This window comes from Dasypus novemcinctus, chromosome 19 (genome assembly GCF_030445035.2).
Source record: "Dasypus novemcinctus isolate mDasNov1 chromosome 19, mDasNov1.1.hap2, whole genome shotgun sequence".
NCBI classification, from domain to species: domain Eukaryota; kingdom Metazoa; phylum Chordata; class Mammalia; order Cingulata; family Dasypodidae; genus Dasypus; species Dasypus novemcinctus.
In genome coordinates this window covers 3,643,566-3,662,254 of record NC_080691.1, presented here as the reverse complement: position 1 = coordinate 3,662,254, position 18,689 = coordinate 3,643,566, and the positions used below count along the sequence as shown (strand labels likewise).

The 18,689-nt window shown below is 36.1% G+C and overlaps 1 protein-coding gene across 2 annotated transcripts in view; it reads right to left on the bottom strand.

Moving 5' to 3' along the window:
• Positions 1-374: 374 nt before the first annotated feature.
• The window catches only part of LOC101435330 (butyrophilin subfamily 2 member A1-like), a 33,924-nt gene continuing 15,609 nt past the window's right edge, over positions 375-18,689 (bottom strand). For both annotated transcript variants that reach the window (XM_058281130.1, XM_058281132.1), the window contains 9 exons: positions 15,247-15,528; positions 13,047-13,160; positions 11,399-11,419; positions 7,741-7,761; positions 6,750-6,770; positions 3,340-3,360; positions 3,221-3,247; positions 3,096-3,122; positions 375-1,424 (listed from right to left, as the gene is read on the bottom strand). In XM_058281130.1, coding sequence (XP_058137113.1) covers positions 769-1,424; positions 3,096-3,122; positions 3,221-3,247; positions 3,340-3,360; positions 6,750-6,770; positions 7,741-7,761; positions 11,399-11,419; positions 13,047-13,160; positions 15,247-15,528 — 1,190 coding nt within the window. In that variant the 3' untranslated portion in view covers positions 375-768. The remainder of the gene's footprint in view (positions 1,425-3,095; positions 3,123-3,220; positions 3,248-3,339; positions 3,361-6,749; positions 6,771-7,740; positions 7,762-11,398; positions 11,420-13,046; positions 13,161-15,246; positions 15,529-18,689) is intronic.

Sequence of the window (18,689 nt, the reverse complement as noted above, 5' to 3'; positions counted from 1 at the left end):
ACAATGATAGAAACTGCATGGAAATGTCTCTGAAAGCAAGCATAAAGGAGTCTTGATAGAATTCAGTCTTACTCAATTTTATATTATTTAGTATGATGTGTATTAAGCCACTGATGTTTTGGTATAGTGGTGGTTATAACCGTAACAACATTTGGTCTCTAGTCTGGTAGAGCCCATGATTTATTGGTGAAGCAGAAACATAGAGTAAAAATATGGCGTACCAAATTTTACAAAGCATGTCAGGGTGATTTGCTGAGTAAAGGAATCACTAGTTTCAGGAACTTTAACTCAAATCTAGGAAGGATGAGAGAACCTTGCACTTTTTTGTCAAAATATACTTTTTTATTATTTTAAAGATACTTAGATTACATAAATGTTACATGAAAAATATAGGTGATTCCACATGCCCCGTGCCCCACATCTCCCACACATTCCCACATCAACAACATCCCTCATTAGTGTGGCACATTCATTGCAATTGATGAACACGTCTTGGAGCTTTGCCAGTGAGCATGGATTAAAGTTTCCATTGTAGTTTACAGTCCCTCCTACCTAATACTGTAGGCTATGACAAGATATAGAATGGCATGTATTTTTCTTTACAATGCCATTCAGGACAATTAACAAGTCCCCCAAATATCTTAAGGCCAAAAAGCACACACGGAATTAAGGGGAGATGGGATTGTGAGGATGAGCTGTATGATAATCCCATGAGAGGGATGATACTTAGTTCCCCACAAGTCCAAGAGGAGACACTTTCCTGGGTAGCTAATCCTCACACTCCGTAGCTTTCAGGGTCCTGGATGAGGAATACCTGTTATCTTGGACCTCGGGAATGGCCTTCATGGGAATGCTTCTGAATTCTGCTCTAGGGAGAGTTGGTGGATTTGTTTTGGGCACCTTGGTGATGGTGAGACCATTAGGATTTTCCTCAATGAAATGTCCAGGGTAGAAATATGGCCTCATGGGCTTGGTGAAGTTGCTTTTGAAGATGTAGAGAATGATACAGTCAGTCACATTGTAGAAAAAGATCAACCCTTCTTCATACTTCAAAAAAATTCCCACAGTCAAGAGGGGTTCTGGGACATTAAGTGTATAGCGGGGTGTAGAAAGAGCCCGGTCCACGCCCTTCTTCAGACAAATGGTCCAGAAACCATTCTCTGGACAAGCAGAGATATAGTGCCCTTTCCGGTTAATGGAGTCCCAACACAGTCCTACTGTCCACCTGCTGTTCCCTGCTACTTGGACCTCCCAATAATGATTACCACCACAGAAGCTGTTCTGACCTAGCACAGCCAACAGAGTATCAAATCGCTCAGGAATGTCAGGCACGTCTTGCTTTTCCGGAACAGTAATGACATATTTTTCATCAGCGGACACAGAAAGGTAAGGATGAGCAGTGGCTTTATCCAGTTTTATGTCTTCTGAAGAAAAGGAAGTGGAAGAAAAAAGAAGGAATTAGTTTTAGCTTTTCAGATAAAACCTTTCAACCTCTCGGTGAGGGATTAGCACAAGGATGATAAAAAATAACACAGCATATGAAGATCCTTTTCTACAGAGAAAAATAAAAAATAAGCATCATCTATACACCATTGTCCATGATGCCAACTAAACTATAAATCTGAAGTTTTTACTTTGGGGAAAATATCTGCAAATCCTTTCATATCTGAAAGTGATTGATGAGATAATTATTCTGGTGGGGATGATATCAGAATCTTCAAATGTATCTCAAGGGATGCAGCTGTTATTCAGGAAATATGCCACTCTTACAACCTTCTGAAATGACTGCAACAGTATTCTAAATCACAGAATACTGTCTCAATATTTTATTTAGGAATATTCTGCCTAGAATTTTAGCATGTAAAAAGTGAAGAGTACAACAAAAAGAAATAATGCCCTATGCCAGCGTGGAGGTAGAAGCACATCCAGAGTGTTCAGAAAGCAGCAAGTGCCCAGTTCTGTGGGAGCAGAGTAAGGTTGGTGGAGAGGAAGGAGAGGTGGTCAGAAGGACAAGGGTGGGGAGGGTGCAGCAGTGTTTAGAACCATGAGTTTTCAGGATTTGGGCTCCTTTCTGAATGAAAATGAGAGAAAGAGAGAGCTCGGATTGGCGAGACTGAGTATCCACAAATATTTGGTAAGGTTTGTCTGTGAGAATATAGAAATGTCTTAGCAGTAGCATAGAGATAACAGATTAAGAGAGGCTTTTCTTCTTTCTAATTTTGATAGGAGAAATAACAGCAAATTAGCATGATGTTTGGAGGATCTGAGAGATAAGAAAAATAAAACTGAGGAGGCAAGAAGATGGGGTAAGAAACAGAAACCATATTCTATACCTTTTTTATGTTTTTGGCTTTGGAGAATCTTTTTTTTTTTTCTTTTTCTTTTTTAATTAAAGTTAATAGATCACAAGGAATGTTACATTAAAAAACAAAAAACATAAGAGGTTCCCATAAAACCCACTCTCCACCCCCCACCATAACATTTTTGTAAATTGTATTTTTTGAAGACATATACATCACACAAAAAAGTTACAGTAAAAAATATAAGAGGTTCCTGTATACTCCCCACCCCCTCCCAACCCACTCCTCCCACACCAACAACCTCCCTCATCATTGAGGCACTCTCATCACACTCGGTGAACACATTTTGGGGCACTGCTGCCCTACACAGATAATAGTTTACCCTGTAGTTTGCACTCTCCCCCAGTCCATTCATTGGGTTATGGCAGGATATATAAAGTCCTGGAGAATTGTTGTGGCTGTGTTTTTGCTGGATTTAACATACAGCGAAGACGTTTCTAAATGATCTACCACCTGCATTTCCCAATAAGTTGATACCATTATATCTGTGTTTTACATAGCTGGTATATTTTTAAAAGTAGAGATTTCTAAAGCAAAATCCCTCCAATTTTGTGACTTGGATCTTATTTCTCAATAAATCCATTTACACAGAATCAAATTATTTTTTGCATTTGAAATAGTCTTACAAATCACTTGGAGTACCCAATATCCTGATTTTTTTACAATAAAATTACAGAGAGGTTAAATGTCAAGTAAAAATCATTCTTAATCATATATTATTCATTTTGCATTTACCTGCAAATCTTCGAACTTTATTCAGACCTATAAGTAGAAGAAAACCTTCAAGATTAGCTGGATTACTGGGCAATGACTGTTGTAGGTGTATTTGCTATCAATTGTGAAAATTTGATTTCACTTACCCTCTTCTCCCAAGAATGGTCTTCGGTCTAAAACCAATCACAAAGGACATAAGTGTTCTGAGAGAACACAGGCTATATTTCCAATTCAATGTAGCATAGGAAAGAAATATAGAACTTACCAAGTTCTTTATTGATTTTGTCTAATAATACAAAATGAAAAAGGATAAGGGTTAATTTCTCAAATTTCAGGAGATTTGGTTCTAGGCTTTGCACCTATCTTACTTTAAGATATCAGTGAGCATCTGGGGCAGATTACTGGAATTTGAGATCCAAAACTGAAATTTCAACTCATTCTAGACATCTACATGGGACATCACCCAGCTTGTTATAGCCAAAGTTCTACTGAGACTTGTATATTGAGGACTTATATATCAGAGTGTGCATGTGTGTGTAATATGGGGGCATTTTGGGGACACTGTAGTTGTCCTGCATGACACGGCATTGACAGATACCGGCCATTGCATATTTTGTCATAATCTACAAAATCGTGCATAAGAGGGTGTAAACTATAATGTAATCTATAGTCCATGGTTAGCAGCAATGCTTAAATATATGTTCATCAACTGTAACAAATGTACCACACTAATGAAGGATGTTGTTAATGTGGGAATGTGTGGGGCATATGGGAATCCTTATTTTTTTTAATTAAAAAAAACTTTAAATTACATAAATGTTACATAAAATATTAGTTCAATTCTTGGAAAGTGAGTCAGACAGAATAAAAATGTAAATAAATCCATGTGCAGTGTTTTCCAGATTAGATTAATCTGGAGTCTCTGCTTAATTCAATTTGAGTGGGTTTTGTTGTATGGGCCCATTTGGAGCATCATTAGATTTGATTAATAGGTTGTCTTGTGAGAGAAGATTTTGTTAAGTAGGAAAGCTGAATCTGAGCATGCATGATGCACAGGACATTTTGAATATAGCATTGTGTCTATCTCTTGGGACAAGATCCTTAAAATTTTTGCCTGATATCTAAGGTGAGAAAGACTATATATGGGAATCACCAAAGTAGTTTTTCTTGATGTTGTTTGTTTGTGTTTTGTTTATAAATTTGTTTTAAAATGAAGGTCTCCATGAGAATTTGGAGCAAATTACAGCTTAGGGAAATCTGAGAGAATGACACAGGCCTGGTGGAGCAGCTTCCTCAGTCCTTGGAGATAGTAGCAACAACAGAAACAACCTGTGTTGTAACAACATATTGATGAATAATTATCAGGGTCTCCAAAGGACCCAGTAGTGGGCTGTGAGACCAATCTCTGGTGCAGTCTGAAACACCTCTCCTGCTTGGGCATCATGTCTTAAGGATGGCAGTTTGTGGAGTGGGGCAATTCTCCAGTGTCATTTCAGAGGCAATAAAATGGGAGGGTTCTCACCATTTATTAGGAGAAATAAATGGTAGGTGCTCTTTTGTTTCTGTCTGCATACCTTGGTGTAGTTTATTTGTTAGAGTATTAACTTTGGTCAAAATATTATTGTTACAGTGAATCTAGTAAGTGGAGCCTGGACAAAGTAACTATTATTTATTACTAAAACTTAATGTCTTTAGCATTAAGACTGGTGTACATTGGGCCCATAACTATTTTCTAGAGAAAGGCTGCATTACCGTGTTATCAAGCTTATCTGTGGATATATCTTCCTAAAAGGGAATTATCCAGATAAATATAATATGCCAAATTAGAACTTCCACATTTCTTTGAGAGTTCAGCTGATAAAAGCCAATAAACCAGAATTAGCGGTTAATACTAAAAAGAGAGAAGCAACTAATGTCAAAAAATCATTTCATCACTTTACATATAGAAATAGGAGATTTTTAGTCATGTTATATTTAGTGACATTCCAACATTTTATCGTTATTTAAGAACAAGAGGTGTCTAGATGAATAAAACTACTAAAAACATGTGAAAGCAGAATAATTCACTCAGACAACATATTGCCTACATGATAATTTAAATGGGGTAGTTTATTCTATACAGATAAAGTATATTTGTTTTGGTTTTATGGGGTCCCAAATATTGACTTGAAACCATCTCTTTTCCAGAGTCAATAATTACAACTATGGCAACTACTTCTATTAATTGCACCTCCACTATGTGGTAGGATTTTATATGTGTGGTTTTTCTAATACTGAGAATAACCCTATGTCATAAATACCATCATCACAGCCATTTTAGAAATAAGAAAAACATACACTTGGAAGTGAAAAATCTTTTTCAAAATTATGGTGCAAATATATTGTAATAGAGCTGGAATTTACACACAAATTCTCAGACTCCAGAAACTATTCTTTTAAAAGCTAGTTTAATTATAACTTATTTTTCTGTCTTGATATAAGCCAAAGTGAATACATGAATGAATAAATAAATAAATAAACAAACCACAGATATTAAACAGGAGTATTATTTTTCACTGTAGATAACAAACTATAGTACTTACACAATGACTAAAGAAGAAACACAATATGTGGTTTTGAAGACCAAATTTTGAATATTGAATAATTTAACAAAAATTGATTTTTAGAACTATTTTTTCATATGAGTATATCTTCCCCAGAGATTCCACCTAGCTTTTACCTCTGTGAAATTTAAGTGTAACCATCTAATCCAATCTCAAATCCATAAAAACACCATTTTTAATATGTAAATCTAGTCACTATACTACATTTCTGATCAATTTCAATGACCTACCAAAGTTCTTGGTCAAAGTTCAAATTTCTTAGCATGGCCAAAGAAACACTGCATTTCCTGGCCTTTTCTTACTACCTTGTAGGTGTGACTGGGTTTCCTTGACTCAGAATTACCTGGTCAATATGTCAACTCTCCTGAAGCCATGTGCTCAGCTCAACCCAGAGTGCAGTGTCCGCTCTGCTCCTTGTCATGCACATGCTGTGCTCTCATTGATAGGCCCTTCCCTGCCACTGATCTCAGCTACATCAGCACCATGTCTGCAAGTTCATGACCTCACAGCCAGGCAAAATGCCTCTACTACAAGTCTTACTTCCATCATATACCCCTTTCCATAGCACTCAGTAGAATATTAGTTTTGCATTTATTAGGGAAATGTAGTTGTATATTTTTACCAATATAGTAACATGAATAAAGTCAGGGAGTTTTTCTTGATGTTTTCCACTATTGTTTCTCAAGCACCAGTCACATAATAGGCAGTTGATTACTGGATGTACAAGGAATCACCGATCATAACTGAATGAGGCAGATTCAACAACTTAGAGCACCGTACAGCACAGGGAACAGGCTGACACACCTTGTCCTCCATTTAACCTAACAACTTTATACATAACAAAATACGTATAATTACTTTTTTACAAGTAGAAGATGAATTGTCTTCATCTTCTCTCTCAATGTTATTTAAGATCATCTCTCAATGTTGTCTCTCAATGTTATTTAAGATCATCAAAATTCATTTACTGTGAAATTTTACATTGTTATAATAATTTTAAAAATAAACTATGGAATAATATTGAATTTTGAAGGTTCAAGCACCATTTTAGACAAAAATTAATATTCCTTACCATTTCTTTCTTCTATTTCTTCTGTATAAGGAAAAATGACAAACCAAAACAAAAATGTGTTAAAAAGTGTCCCCCTTTGTTACCTGCAGAAGATCAGGCTTACACGGTATATATATATATATATATATATATATATATTTTAGCCAAGAAAACAACTTTAAATATTGAAAAACTAAAATCAATCTTTAGGACAATTCAAAATCTTGATTAAATGGGGAGATGTATAATATTTTGTTTTGGTAATTATTGTACATATGCCAATTGTTCCCTAATAATTTTATACATTGACTGTTATTCTGGTAATAGTTTTTGTGAAGTTTTTTTCCCCTATAAGTTGGCAAAATAATTTTGTGTAGCTTTAAGAATAAGCAAAAAGCATAATATGAAAATTAAAATAAATGATTCTATGTGCAAACATAAGCATAATTACAAATTGCTCATAGATGAACATATTATATTTAACAATTTAATATACCATAAGTGAAAATGCACACCCTTTACAAAGGCAAAAATTCTTGTTGGTATATTTAGTTGGCAGCTACACATGTAATATAGAAAATTAACACAAAGTATTTTAAATAATAAGATACAAATAAAATATTTGATTTTTATACTTGGAAGAAATAGTAGAAGAAACCATAAAAGAATAGCCAACATTTTATATGGCATTTCAAAACTGAAACATATTTAATAAACTGAGAAAATCTTCAAAAATATGCCAAAGTGTGAAAGTCTTAAAATGCAAATCGTTTACACTAACTAGCCTATCCATATAATTTCACCAGGAAAAACAATCACATTTAGAGACATTTTTAAAGAATTGATATTCATTAAATCAGTAGATCAATTTAAAGAATTGATTTATAGGCATTTTTAAAGAACTGATATCCATAAAAATATTTTATGGACATCAATTGTTAATATAATCTTAAAAAGTGAATATTATTCTATGATACAATTATCTCGAAAGATATGAACAAATACTACTCACCTTTCTTTTTAATTAGTAATACTTTAAAAAGAAAAGAAAACACAAAAAAGAAGATAAATAATAATGAAGAAATCAAAACAATCAAAATTTGTCAGAAAGAATTGCCAGAGAAGCCCTCCTCAGGAATCTTTCCAGCTATGCCTTAACTATTAGCCAAGATATGAAAATGAGAGGAGAAAGGCAGAAACAATCACTCTGTTCATCAGTTTCACTGAACAGTTTCTAGCAGACACCCCAGGATTATAAAATGTGCCCATAATGCCATGGTCTGGAATTTCATTGATCCAATCCCTAACTCAGCCCCCACATAAACTTCTGCTGATTGTGAAAAGATATTCTGGGAATAGAGTTAATGGAGGACATCCAGGAGACCTGAGCGCTGAGTGGTGGGGACGTGACCAGTGAGTTTTGTGCTGTGTGGTCTTTGAGGAATGAGGATCAGCCTGGAACAACCACTCTCCTTCATTTCCCACGATAAAAAAAAATCCAGGGCATCTGGAGATGTCATCTAATGACAATATAAATGCCAATTCAAATCTTGATATTGATGTGTGTAGTCAAGGCTTCCAAATTTTAAGAGGTCAGTGTGGGGTAGAAGAAATCTCCAATTATAAATGAGTTTGCAAATGCAAAGAGGGGATAAAGAGGGTTTTCCAAGAGCATTTTATACTATTTATGTTTTCTGGAAGTCAGTGAAGTGGATCAGCGATGCAAATAAACTACCTGAAAAAAATACAGTAAATAAACAAAAACCAAAAAACCCCACCTAGCTAACACTCATAGAGTTTATTCACTGTGCTTTGCATATTCAAGGCAGCATATTGTGCCCTGTCTGAATTTCCTTGCAGGTATATTCTAAGCCTTCATTTGGTACTCTGTCCAAATACTAACCAGTCTCTCCTCTCTGTAGAAGTAAAGTAATATTTACATATTTGAAGAGACGTTAGAGATAATGGTCGAACAAAGTTCAGGGAGGTCTGAACAAGCTAGTTATTGTAACTGACAAATTAACAGATATGATTTAGTCCTCTGAATTGTATGTTAGGCAATTGCTAACCTTCTGAAACATAGCAAATAGCACATAGAAAATTCCAGTAACTGGGATATTTTACTGAATTAAAGTCTTTATGTATGATAGCCTTTTGAAATAGCCAGAAGCTGATATCTCTAACTGTTGTAAATCACTGAACTGTAAACCCAGATGCTTTGTTCATATAATTCCAATCTACATTCTGAAACTGCATAATCTTTACCCAGTAACTGAACAGTAACCACTAAAGACAGAACTCATTACTGACCCTGCCTCTATCCCTTATCTTGTTTTTCAATCCTGAAATTCTGTGCCTCTGCATTTTGCCCCTCCTTGATTAATGTGAGCCATCCCAGAACTGACAAACCCAAATTCCTAGGTTATCTTTCTAAACAAAGGCAGTTCTAATCAGAGGTGGCTTGACATACAGAAATCTAAACCTTAAACTTCAATAAACTAGCATGTACTCAATCAGCACATGTTCAGTAATTGGACTATCACTAACTGGCTCATCTCTCATTACTTTCAGCCTGCCTGCCTTTATTTGAATGCTGCAAAACACTGGCAGTTTCTCCATTTCGGGGAGAAAGATTTATGACCTACACGCCTTCTGATCTTCTTGCCTATGTCTTTGGCCATCAATGTTTTCTCTCTTTGAAGCTTGTGTCACATTATTGCCTTTTCTGTGTGCAATGGGTAGAGAATTCCCACATCTTTCAGGATCGTCATGTCAAAGTACGGAAGAAACTTAGAATTCCCAAATTTGAAACGAATAAGGATTTTTATTTCTTTATATCAAGTGGCCCTTCTTAAATATCACTATCAAATTTATCAGAATTGTCTGGGCTTTTTAACTGTGACCATTCCTTAAACATAGGGGCTGTGGGGGCTGAATGGCTTATATTATTCCAGGACCTCAGCTTCTAAAACAAACACACAAAGTCAGAGGGCAAATGTCTAGAAATTCTAACGGTCCTTCTATGAAGGCAGTGCAGCCTGATGTGAGTTCAAAATTTTGAAGATCTGCAGGGCTGGGTCACAAACAGAAAGAGGTGACACCTTATAATAAAAGACAATTGATTCTTGGTAGGATTTTGAGATTCAGAGAGCTCTGTGACTGGGCTTTTTCACAGGAGACCCTCCGACAGTGGGACCAGAGCAGGTTTCTGCAAGATCCCAGTGTGACTTGTTAGATGACTATTTGGTAGATCTATTTACATTTCCCCCAAAGAACATGCTGTTATAAGCATTCGATATTTACCATTAGATTATTCTAAACTGTGGAAATAATCTCTCTATCATTGTTAACTACGGATTTAGCAGCTGAAGAGGAGTGGGAATAAGAAAGAATGAGAGAAAAATATTTAACTACAAAATGACCTTTTTTGCTTAAGAGAGTGCAAGAAGTTAATGATGTATGCCCTTATTTAAACAGAGTTGTCTTTCTATTGGGGAGCCTGCCTGCAAGAGATTGAGAGGGTTTCCATTCTCTGACTTTCTCAGAGCTGCATTGTCCTCCAACACTGATTCTTCCTAGAGCCCAGGTCCACTCTGTTAGGGGATGACATGGGGACTGGAGCAGAAAAATGTTCTATATCTTCAACTTGCAGCATTGCATCCACTGCCATTTACATGGATAATAGGCCAAATAGCCCGAGATAATGGAACCTGCATACTATATATATTTAGATGGAATCTATCTACTCTGAAAGGGAATTTTAACCAATAACCTTGCCTTAATTGTTGATTCAATTAATGAGTATGAGTTTTCAAAACGGTCCTCTTTTTTAGTGACATTTTAGGGTATCAGATATCTTTTTTAATAGTCCAGTTAAAATAGTCCAATGAATTTTTCAGTCCAATCAGGAGAAATTATTATTTCCCTTTCATGGATCCTTGGTCCACTTAAGATATTTACATATTATTCACAATTAGTAACCAAAAGCTAGGTATACCTAGTGCTGTGCAACCCAGAAAACTACATGAGTTTTTCTGTATCTGATATGCTTCCAGGGCATTTACACTGTACATTAATTTGATTCATCAAGCAAGACTCATAAACTGAAAATTCTTATATTTGAATGTTCCTTAACATTTTCTAAACCATAAATTAAATTGCAATGGTTCTAAAAGTGCAGTCTTCAGACCAGCAGTTTAAACATCATCAGGGAATTTGTTAGAAAGGCAAACTCCTGAGCACAGCCGGTACTTACTGAAACAGAAATGTTGGGCCTAGACATCCATTTTAACAAGCCTTCCATGTGATTCTGATGCACTTTCAAATTTGAAAAACACTAATCTGTAAGGTCCTTAGATATAATTTGATGAATGGTGTTAAATGGTCTTTCTGCCCTAGGTCTCTGAAATTGATCAAATGTGAACAGAGCAGTGGTGCACAGCCTTATATAATGAGCTGATGCTTCAGTACACTCTGCTGAAGCTTGAACTCTAATTTCTCTATAATATTTTAATGGTGATAAGTGGAGTTCTGTAGAAGCTTTTCAAGCAAACACAATTTCTGTAATCCTTTCTGATGAACTCCATGTTGGTCATGCTGTCATTGCGTCTGTGAACTTTTCTTCTAAGTGGTAGACTCAGGTTCTATGAGTTAGAAGTAAATGAACTCACCATGCTGCTTCTTGAGTGAACCTAGAACAAACACACACACATAATGGGATACATTATTAAGACTCATCTAAAGTCTGGCCAAGTGACCTTTCAACACACAAGAAGATGCCCTGCAGATCCCACTTGAAAGAGTGAGGTTCCTGGCTGGTTCCCTTTAGTTCATTGAAAAGGCCGTGAGAGTTTCCTACCTGAACACATCTTCCTAGATGACAACCAAATATAGGAAAAATGGAAGAAAAAAAACAAAGAAAACACGCACACACAAAAACAGGCTTCAAGCCAACAGTCTAGAATTTATTCACTAAATCGTCATCTTTACCTTCAAAGCAATCATAACAGAGGAATATAACTTAAAAATAACACTGTTTCTTATATATTTTCACCGTTATTGAAAGGAATATCCTTGACAGTCAATTTTCTATTCAGGTTAAATGAGATTTTTTGCTTTTATGTTACAGGCAGATTATAATTTCTTTTTGACAGAATTAAATATTTTCTCTATATTTTTCTCATATATTTTTACGAGAGTTGACACTAATTATTTGGAGGGTACGGTGGGGTGTGAGATAAGGGTATACAGCTATCATATGCATTACATGAGTAAAGTCAAAAATATCTCATTTAATGTCAAGATCTTGATTGCGAATCATCTATATGCTGAACACTATGTTAGGGGCTAGTAAATGTTTAAAAAATGAATAAAATGCATTCTCTGTGTCCAAGGGAACAGGAATAGCAGCTATATTATACATGCTGTAAACTTAGCTGCTGGTAACATATCAGAACCCCTGACACACAGTAGCTGCTCAATAAATCTATGTTAAATGATACATATGTGTTTCTTTTACTATAAAGTGCAGAAGTTCTTTGATAAATCAGTCTTGTAACCTATTTTATATGCTTGTGGGTTTTATTTGATATTGGCCAAAAGAAACCTATACATGGACCCAAAACAATCAGTTTTGAGAGAAAATTCAGTAATTCCAAGAAGATGATTAAGTACTCTGCTGTGCATTACTAAGTATTTTGTCATATATTTGTGTGAATGTATGTGTAGATCCAACTATTTGATCATTTCTCTATTACAATAAGCCCAGGCTAATACATTCGGTGAATAAAAATATTATAATATAAAATGAAATGTAAAAAATGGTTAAGAATTAATTATTTGTCATGGATGATGGGTGGTGCCATTAGACTGGCAAATTTTCTAAAAAATCAGCCCCCAAAACAAAGACCATCACCTTCTGATAATGGAAGAGGATATCCTCATTGTAAACCAGGAATTCAATTAACAAGAAATGTCACAGTGCATGTGATCTGTTCTTGATACATCAATAAATACATAAATATGTAAATAAGCAAGTAACTAAATGCTGCTATTAGCTTCTGGTCCACGAATTTAAGTGTCAGTTCTCAAATGAACCAAGCATGTATGTTCTTTTCTTGGGAGATAGCTGACTTTGACCAACCTCTAATGATCTGACAAATATAGGCTGCCAAATACAAGCAGGTGGAATATTTTCCCCCTTCATATGTTTTCTTCTCAATATCAAATTCTGAAGACATGTTACAGTGCATGGCTTATTTCATGGAGGTGAGTTATCCTCTGATTCCCTCACAAATGGTGCCAGACCCTGACACTTACCTTTTGATTTTCTAGCACGCACTAGTGGAACACAGATGATCCCAATGATGACCAGGAGAACCACAATCACAGGCACTGCCACTGGCCAGGGTGAGACCCTGGGGAACAAGGCATCTGAAAGACAGGGATCGTCTCCTTGAGAGCCAGCTGTTACCAGGTGACCCGGCACTTAATTATGAATCCTCAGATGTTCTTGCCTATGAGATATTATCAGGAAGCCAGTTTCACTCAGGCCTTCCTGCAATTCTAAGGAATTCAAATTCTGGAATGCAAAATAGTTTCTCATTTCCCTTCCTCTTCCCAATGTCCAGTAACCCAGGAAGGTCATTTTAAAAACCATGAAAATTTTAAACATACTAAACATATAAAAATAATGTAAGAGATACCCATGTCCCCCCATGCAGATTTCACAAATGCTAACTTATCATTATGTTTGTAACATATATTTTTTTCATAATAAAATGCTACATATGCAATAAAGTATCTCCTATTCCATTTTCTTTCTTTCTCCAGGGTGCCCCTAACCTGTTGTTAACTGTGTCCTTTTTAACAATTTATTTTCTGCATATTCTTGCATTTGAGGCAATATGTAGATGAGTGAGATTAGAGGTGAGTTCTGTAGAATATTAAGTGAGGGATCGTGAAGGTTTTGGATGATAAGTGCAACAGGTCTCACAGTCCAGGTCCCAGAAACAGAGTTCTAGTTTACCACCTTCTGAGATGCCCAACTGACCAAGAGAAACTTTTAAAAAAGTAATAATGACATTTTATCAATATGATTCTATTTCAAAATGTTGATTCAAAAGAGTATCGAAGACAACTTCATTCAGGCATTAACTTCATTCAAAATTTAAATAAATTGCATATAAATGAATCAACTTAAAGTTAATTAATTGTGAACTGGTTTCAAATTATATAAATATGAAGAAACATTCTTTTATTTTCTATTTCATCTCCTTCATTCAAGTTTTCAAGTGCTTTTTATTGTTATGATTCAAGGGTATTAATTTTTGTTTTTCTCAATCAAGACTCATCATCCTGTTTTAAATGCTCCTTGACTATAAAAGCTTGACTACGGGACTGATTATTCTTCTTTCTCTTCTTTCTGTCTTTCATTAAATTAATAATATATATTTACTTCTATGACATCTGTTTTTCTTTTCTCATTTTAAACCTTAAGTTTTCTTCATATTTATCTTAATTAAGGGTGACTTCCAGTACTAAAGCACAAAAGAAATGACATTTTACTTGTTAGTAAAAGTCATGCAATTTTCCTTTATTTACTCATTTTACAAAAATAAAGTTTGGGCTAAGTACTTGCTAAGTAATAGAGCATTTAAAAAGTAAGATTTATTGTCCTTGAAAGGTTTATACTCTACCAGGAAATATATTGAAACATAAAATGAAAATAAAATAAGGTTAAAAAAAGGGTCATTTAACAAAGATGAGGAAGGGGGAGGTACAATGGAAAGGAAGATATTGGGATTAGGAGAGTGGGGAAGAGTTTCAACAAACAGGAAGAGCCAGGACTAGGGGGATTGATGGGGCAAGAGGAAGGAGGCTGAGAAAGAAAGGGAGGAGTCAAATTCAAGACTGGTGGGATAAGGAAAAGCAAATGAGGAGAAGCCTTACTGACAGGATGAAATGATTCCCTTCCTAAGGAAAACAAAGACGGAAAATTGCAGGCATGCATTTGAACAATCTTTTGTTCAAACAGAGGGTAGACTGTGGTGTCTGGACCCTTCTCTGCCTCTGATATCCTCATGACACTCTTTTGAGGCAGACATGATCATTATTCTTATTTAAAATTGGGGGACTAGGTGCAGGAAGGTCAGTACTTACCCTAGATAACAAAGCTGGTAGTTTGTGCTTACAGGACTTAAATTATTATGAATGATTTCCCCAAGGAAGTGGGTTTTGGAGAAGGATAGAAAGGAATTTGAGTGATTTCCTCAAAATATTTTATTACACTTTGAAAGATTTAGTATATCCATGCATTTTAACACATTAAAATAGTGGCATTTATTTGGCATAAGAAGGGATACCAAACAGTACAAAGATGTAATTTTACTGTTTCTATGTCAGAATTACAAATGGATGAACAAGAACATCCCTCTAGGTCTATTGGTTACAGTCTTTGCCATTTATACTGTCTTGATCCGCAGCAATACCTCTGGATGCTGACCTTGAAGGAACTGACCTGAGACAGAAATGTGCACTTCCTTTTCCACATCAAGGACTGGGTTCCTTATGGAACAGGATACGTTCCCTTTGGTGCTTTCATCCAGCAGGACAGATGTCTCCACACGGAACAGTCCATTCATTTCTGGTGTCTTTGTCTCAGAGGCTGGAGCCAAACGCTGTTCTTGGAGGTCCCTCCACTCTACCTCAGGCTCTGGGTACCACCCCATGGACATGCAGGTCAGATTAAGACCTTTGGATGCACTGTGGTCGATATGAATATGAGGGGCTGTGCCTGAGCCTGGGAGATGGAAGGCAGAAAAATACACTTCTCTGAGGGATTTACTATATTTCACATAGCCATTAAAATTGTCCTTATAAATGAAACTTTATGTATCTTAAATCTCCTTTTTTTGTGTGAATATGGAGTAAAAATCACTGAACTCAAAGGAGCTGGGGGAGGTGTAAATTAAATAGCTATGTCAACATTTTCAAAAGTATCCAAATACAAAGCATATCCATACCAACTGATGTATTTTTCCTCTTACCACTTTAGCAAATTACTCATAATTTTACCTGATGTTTCCTCTAGTTACAAAGCTGAACACTCTATCAGTCAAGGTGCAGCCTGTGAACAAACATCATTTTGTGTTTTTCTGAGGAAGACAGAATTTTGTCCCTAGAATATCTATTCACCCTCTCTTCTAGAAGAGTTTCTTTTCAATAAAACCTCCCGTGATTAGTAATTTTCTATAAGTTTGTGGTCCAGTAGAGTAAACACAAACTACACATGCCTATGGAACTGTTGAAATGTGGCTCATGCACCTGAGGAGTTGACTTTATATTTTTTAAAAAATCAATTTTATTGATATATATTAATAAAACATAAGTCCAACCAAAGCTTACAATAATGGTATTTTGTATAGCTGTGCATTAATCTATTCACTCATTATTTGAGAATTGTTTCATTATTCCAATAATAATAATAATAGACAAACAAATCTCATCACATCTCAATCTCTGTATGTATCCCCTGTCATTTGTTATCATCATTACTATTCTGTTTCCATCTCTTTATTCTATTTGTATTTATAGTTTATAAAAACAGCCTTATATGTGTAATATTACCCTTGCTGTATTTCACATGAGTTTCCACTATGTTATATAGTACCATGTTACATTTTTAAGCTTACATTCTTGACTTTAAATTTTAATTATTATTACTAATATTTAAGCAGCAACATGTAGCTAGTAGCTGAAATATAGCACAGTTTGGGAGTAAAATAAGTTTAGCAATAGATAGGGCTGTTCATCAAGCTCTCTTGGCAATGTGAATGGGAATGATCTATGCACATTATCAAGTATACCCTTAAAAATAAAGAGATATGCCTTCCCTCTACTCGTTCATCTTCTTAATGGCTTGAGCACTGGTGTGGAAAAGCCATGTCTTCATAAGTGAAGAGGAAAAAGAGATTGTAGGAAGATAGCAGAGAAGGCACGTCCAGGACCTAGTCTTTCCACCCAAACAAATATTAAACAGGCAGGAGCTGTGTGAATTCACTATTTTCAAACTCTATTGTCCAGAAGAGCACTGTGGAGTAGTCAAGAGAGAAAGGGAAGAAGAGGTTGAAAATTAGAGTAAAGAACAGTAAGCTGTTCTCTCCACCCAGCAGCTACTGGTGTCCATCCCCCCCATACTCACAGCAGGCTGTCTTAGAGTTGAGCCTCTAGCTAGCAGCAGATGACAGAAAGGGATATAAAAACCTTCTTTCCCAAGAGCATAGGTGGGCACATGTTATCACTGATTATGCTTTTGATCAGTAAATTTGGCTTACTGTGGACTCATCTCATAGGGTAGCTATTGATTCAACCCACTCAGGAAAAACGGGTTGGCAGCCATTGTTTCAACCACCCCAAACAGAAGCAATGGCAGTGGAAACTTAAAAATGCTATGCTCACCAACTAGCAAGGCAACTGGAAAAAGACCTTGACCAAAAGGGAGAAATGGTAAAGATAAATGAATTTATTTGTCTAAGAGACTTCAGAATGTGTCAGGAGGTCATTCCAGAGGTTATACTTATACATGTCTCAGCAGGCACTCATTGACTGCTACAGTAAATATTGCTTCAACAGGCTCCTGAGGGCTCTAGACACATAAAACATTATAGGCAGGGCTGACAGTTCAGGAGTTTGGCACCCTGCCAATGGCCCTACTTTGGAATTTATGCTCCCAAGTGTGACAGAGTTGGACTCAGTTGTGATTTCCCTATACATTACTCTTCTCTTCCTTCTATTTGAACCAATAATTAGTACTAGAGTTGATAGGTTTATGTCCAAGAGATTTAAATCTTTGGGTTGTCCATGTGCCAGTTGGGCCCCGAATCTCAGCAGAGTTGGAATATCTACTCTTCAGTTCATTGGTCTCACCCAGGACAAATAATAAGGCAATGATGATGGACAACACCCATCCCAAGCAACAGAGAGTCTAGAACTACAGTCAAGACAGTTCGATCCATCTGACACATGGGATCTAAGCTCCCTCTCAATTAAAGGCAGAGTGAGCATCACCATCCCAAAAACCTCAGGATTGGGGAATGAAAAATGGACTAGAATAGACTTATTATTATTCTACTATGGACTTATTGTGATTCTAGCAATGGAAGAAATTTTATCATTGAGGTGGAGATAATGGCCACTGGAGGTTATGAAGGGAAGGAGGAGGGATAAATAGGTGCATTATGGGGGCATTTTTGGGATATTTGTATTGTATTGAATGATGTTGCAATGACAGATACAGGCCATTATATATTTTGTCATAACTTACAAAATTGTGTGGGAGAGAGTTTAAACTATAATGTAAATTGTAATCCACACTTAGTGGCAATGCTCCAATATGTACTCATGATTTGGAACAAATACACCACACTGATGAAGGATATTGCTAATGCGGGAAAGTGTGGGAGACATATGGAGTGGGGTATATGGGAATCCCCTACATTTTTAATGTAATATTTATGAAACCTAAGTACCTTCAAAATAAAATAAAATAAAATAATATTAAAAATTTAAAAATAAAATAAAATGGGAAAAATAATGCTATGCTTTCTCAGGGTTTTGGGGGGCAGTTGGCTAAGGGGCATTATTTGCTGGCCAGGCCAAGAAAGCTCAGCTTTGGGTAATCATTTAGTGTCTCTTGTCTCCCTCCTAATCTCCTCCTGAGGTCACTTTTTATCCAGTCTGTGCCCACTATTTGAGCCCTAGTTCTGTTTTGGCTGGGAATGACTGTCTTGGGAAAGTACTCTCCTGCATGCACCTTCTCCCAGAATTTGCCCTCCTGGCAAGAGCAGCTTGATACAATGAAAGGAATTTAAAAACTATAGAGACAAGTGGAGAAAAAGGCCTGCTGGCTCTAAACAAATGGGAGAGGGAGGCCTTTTGCTTAGGAAGACAGAGGACATCAAA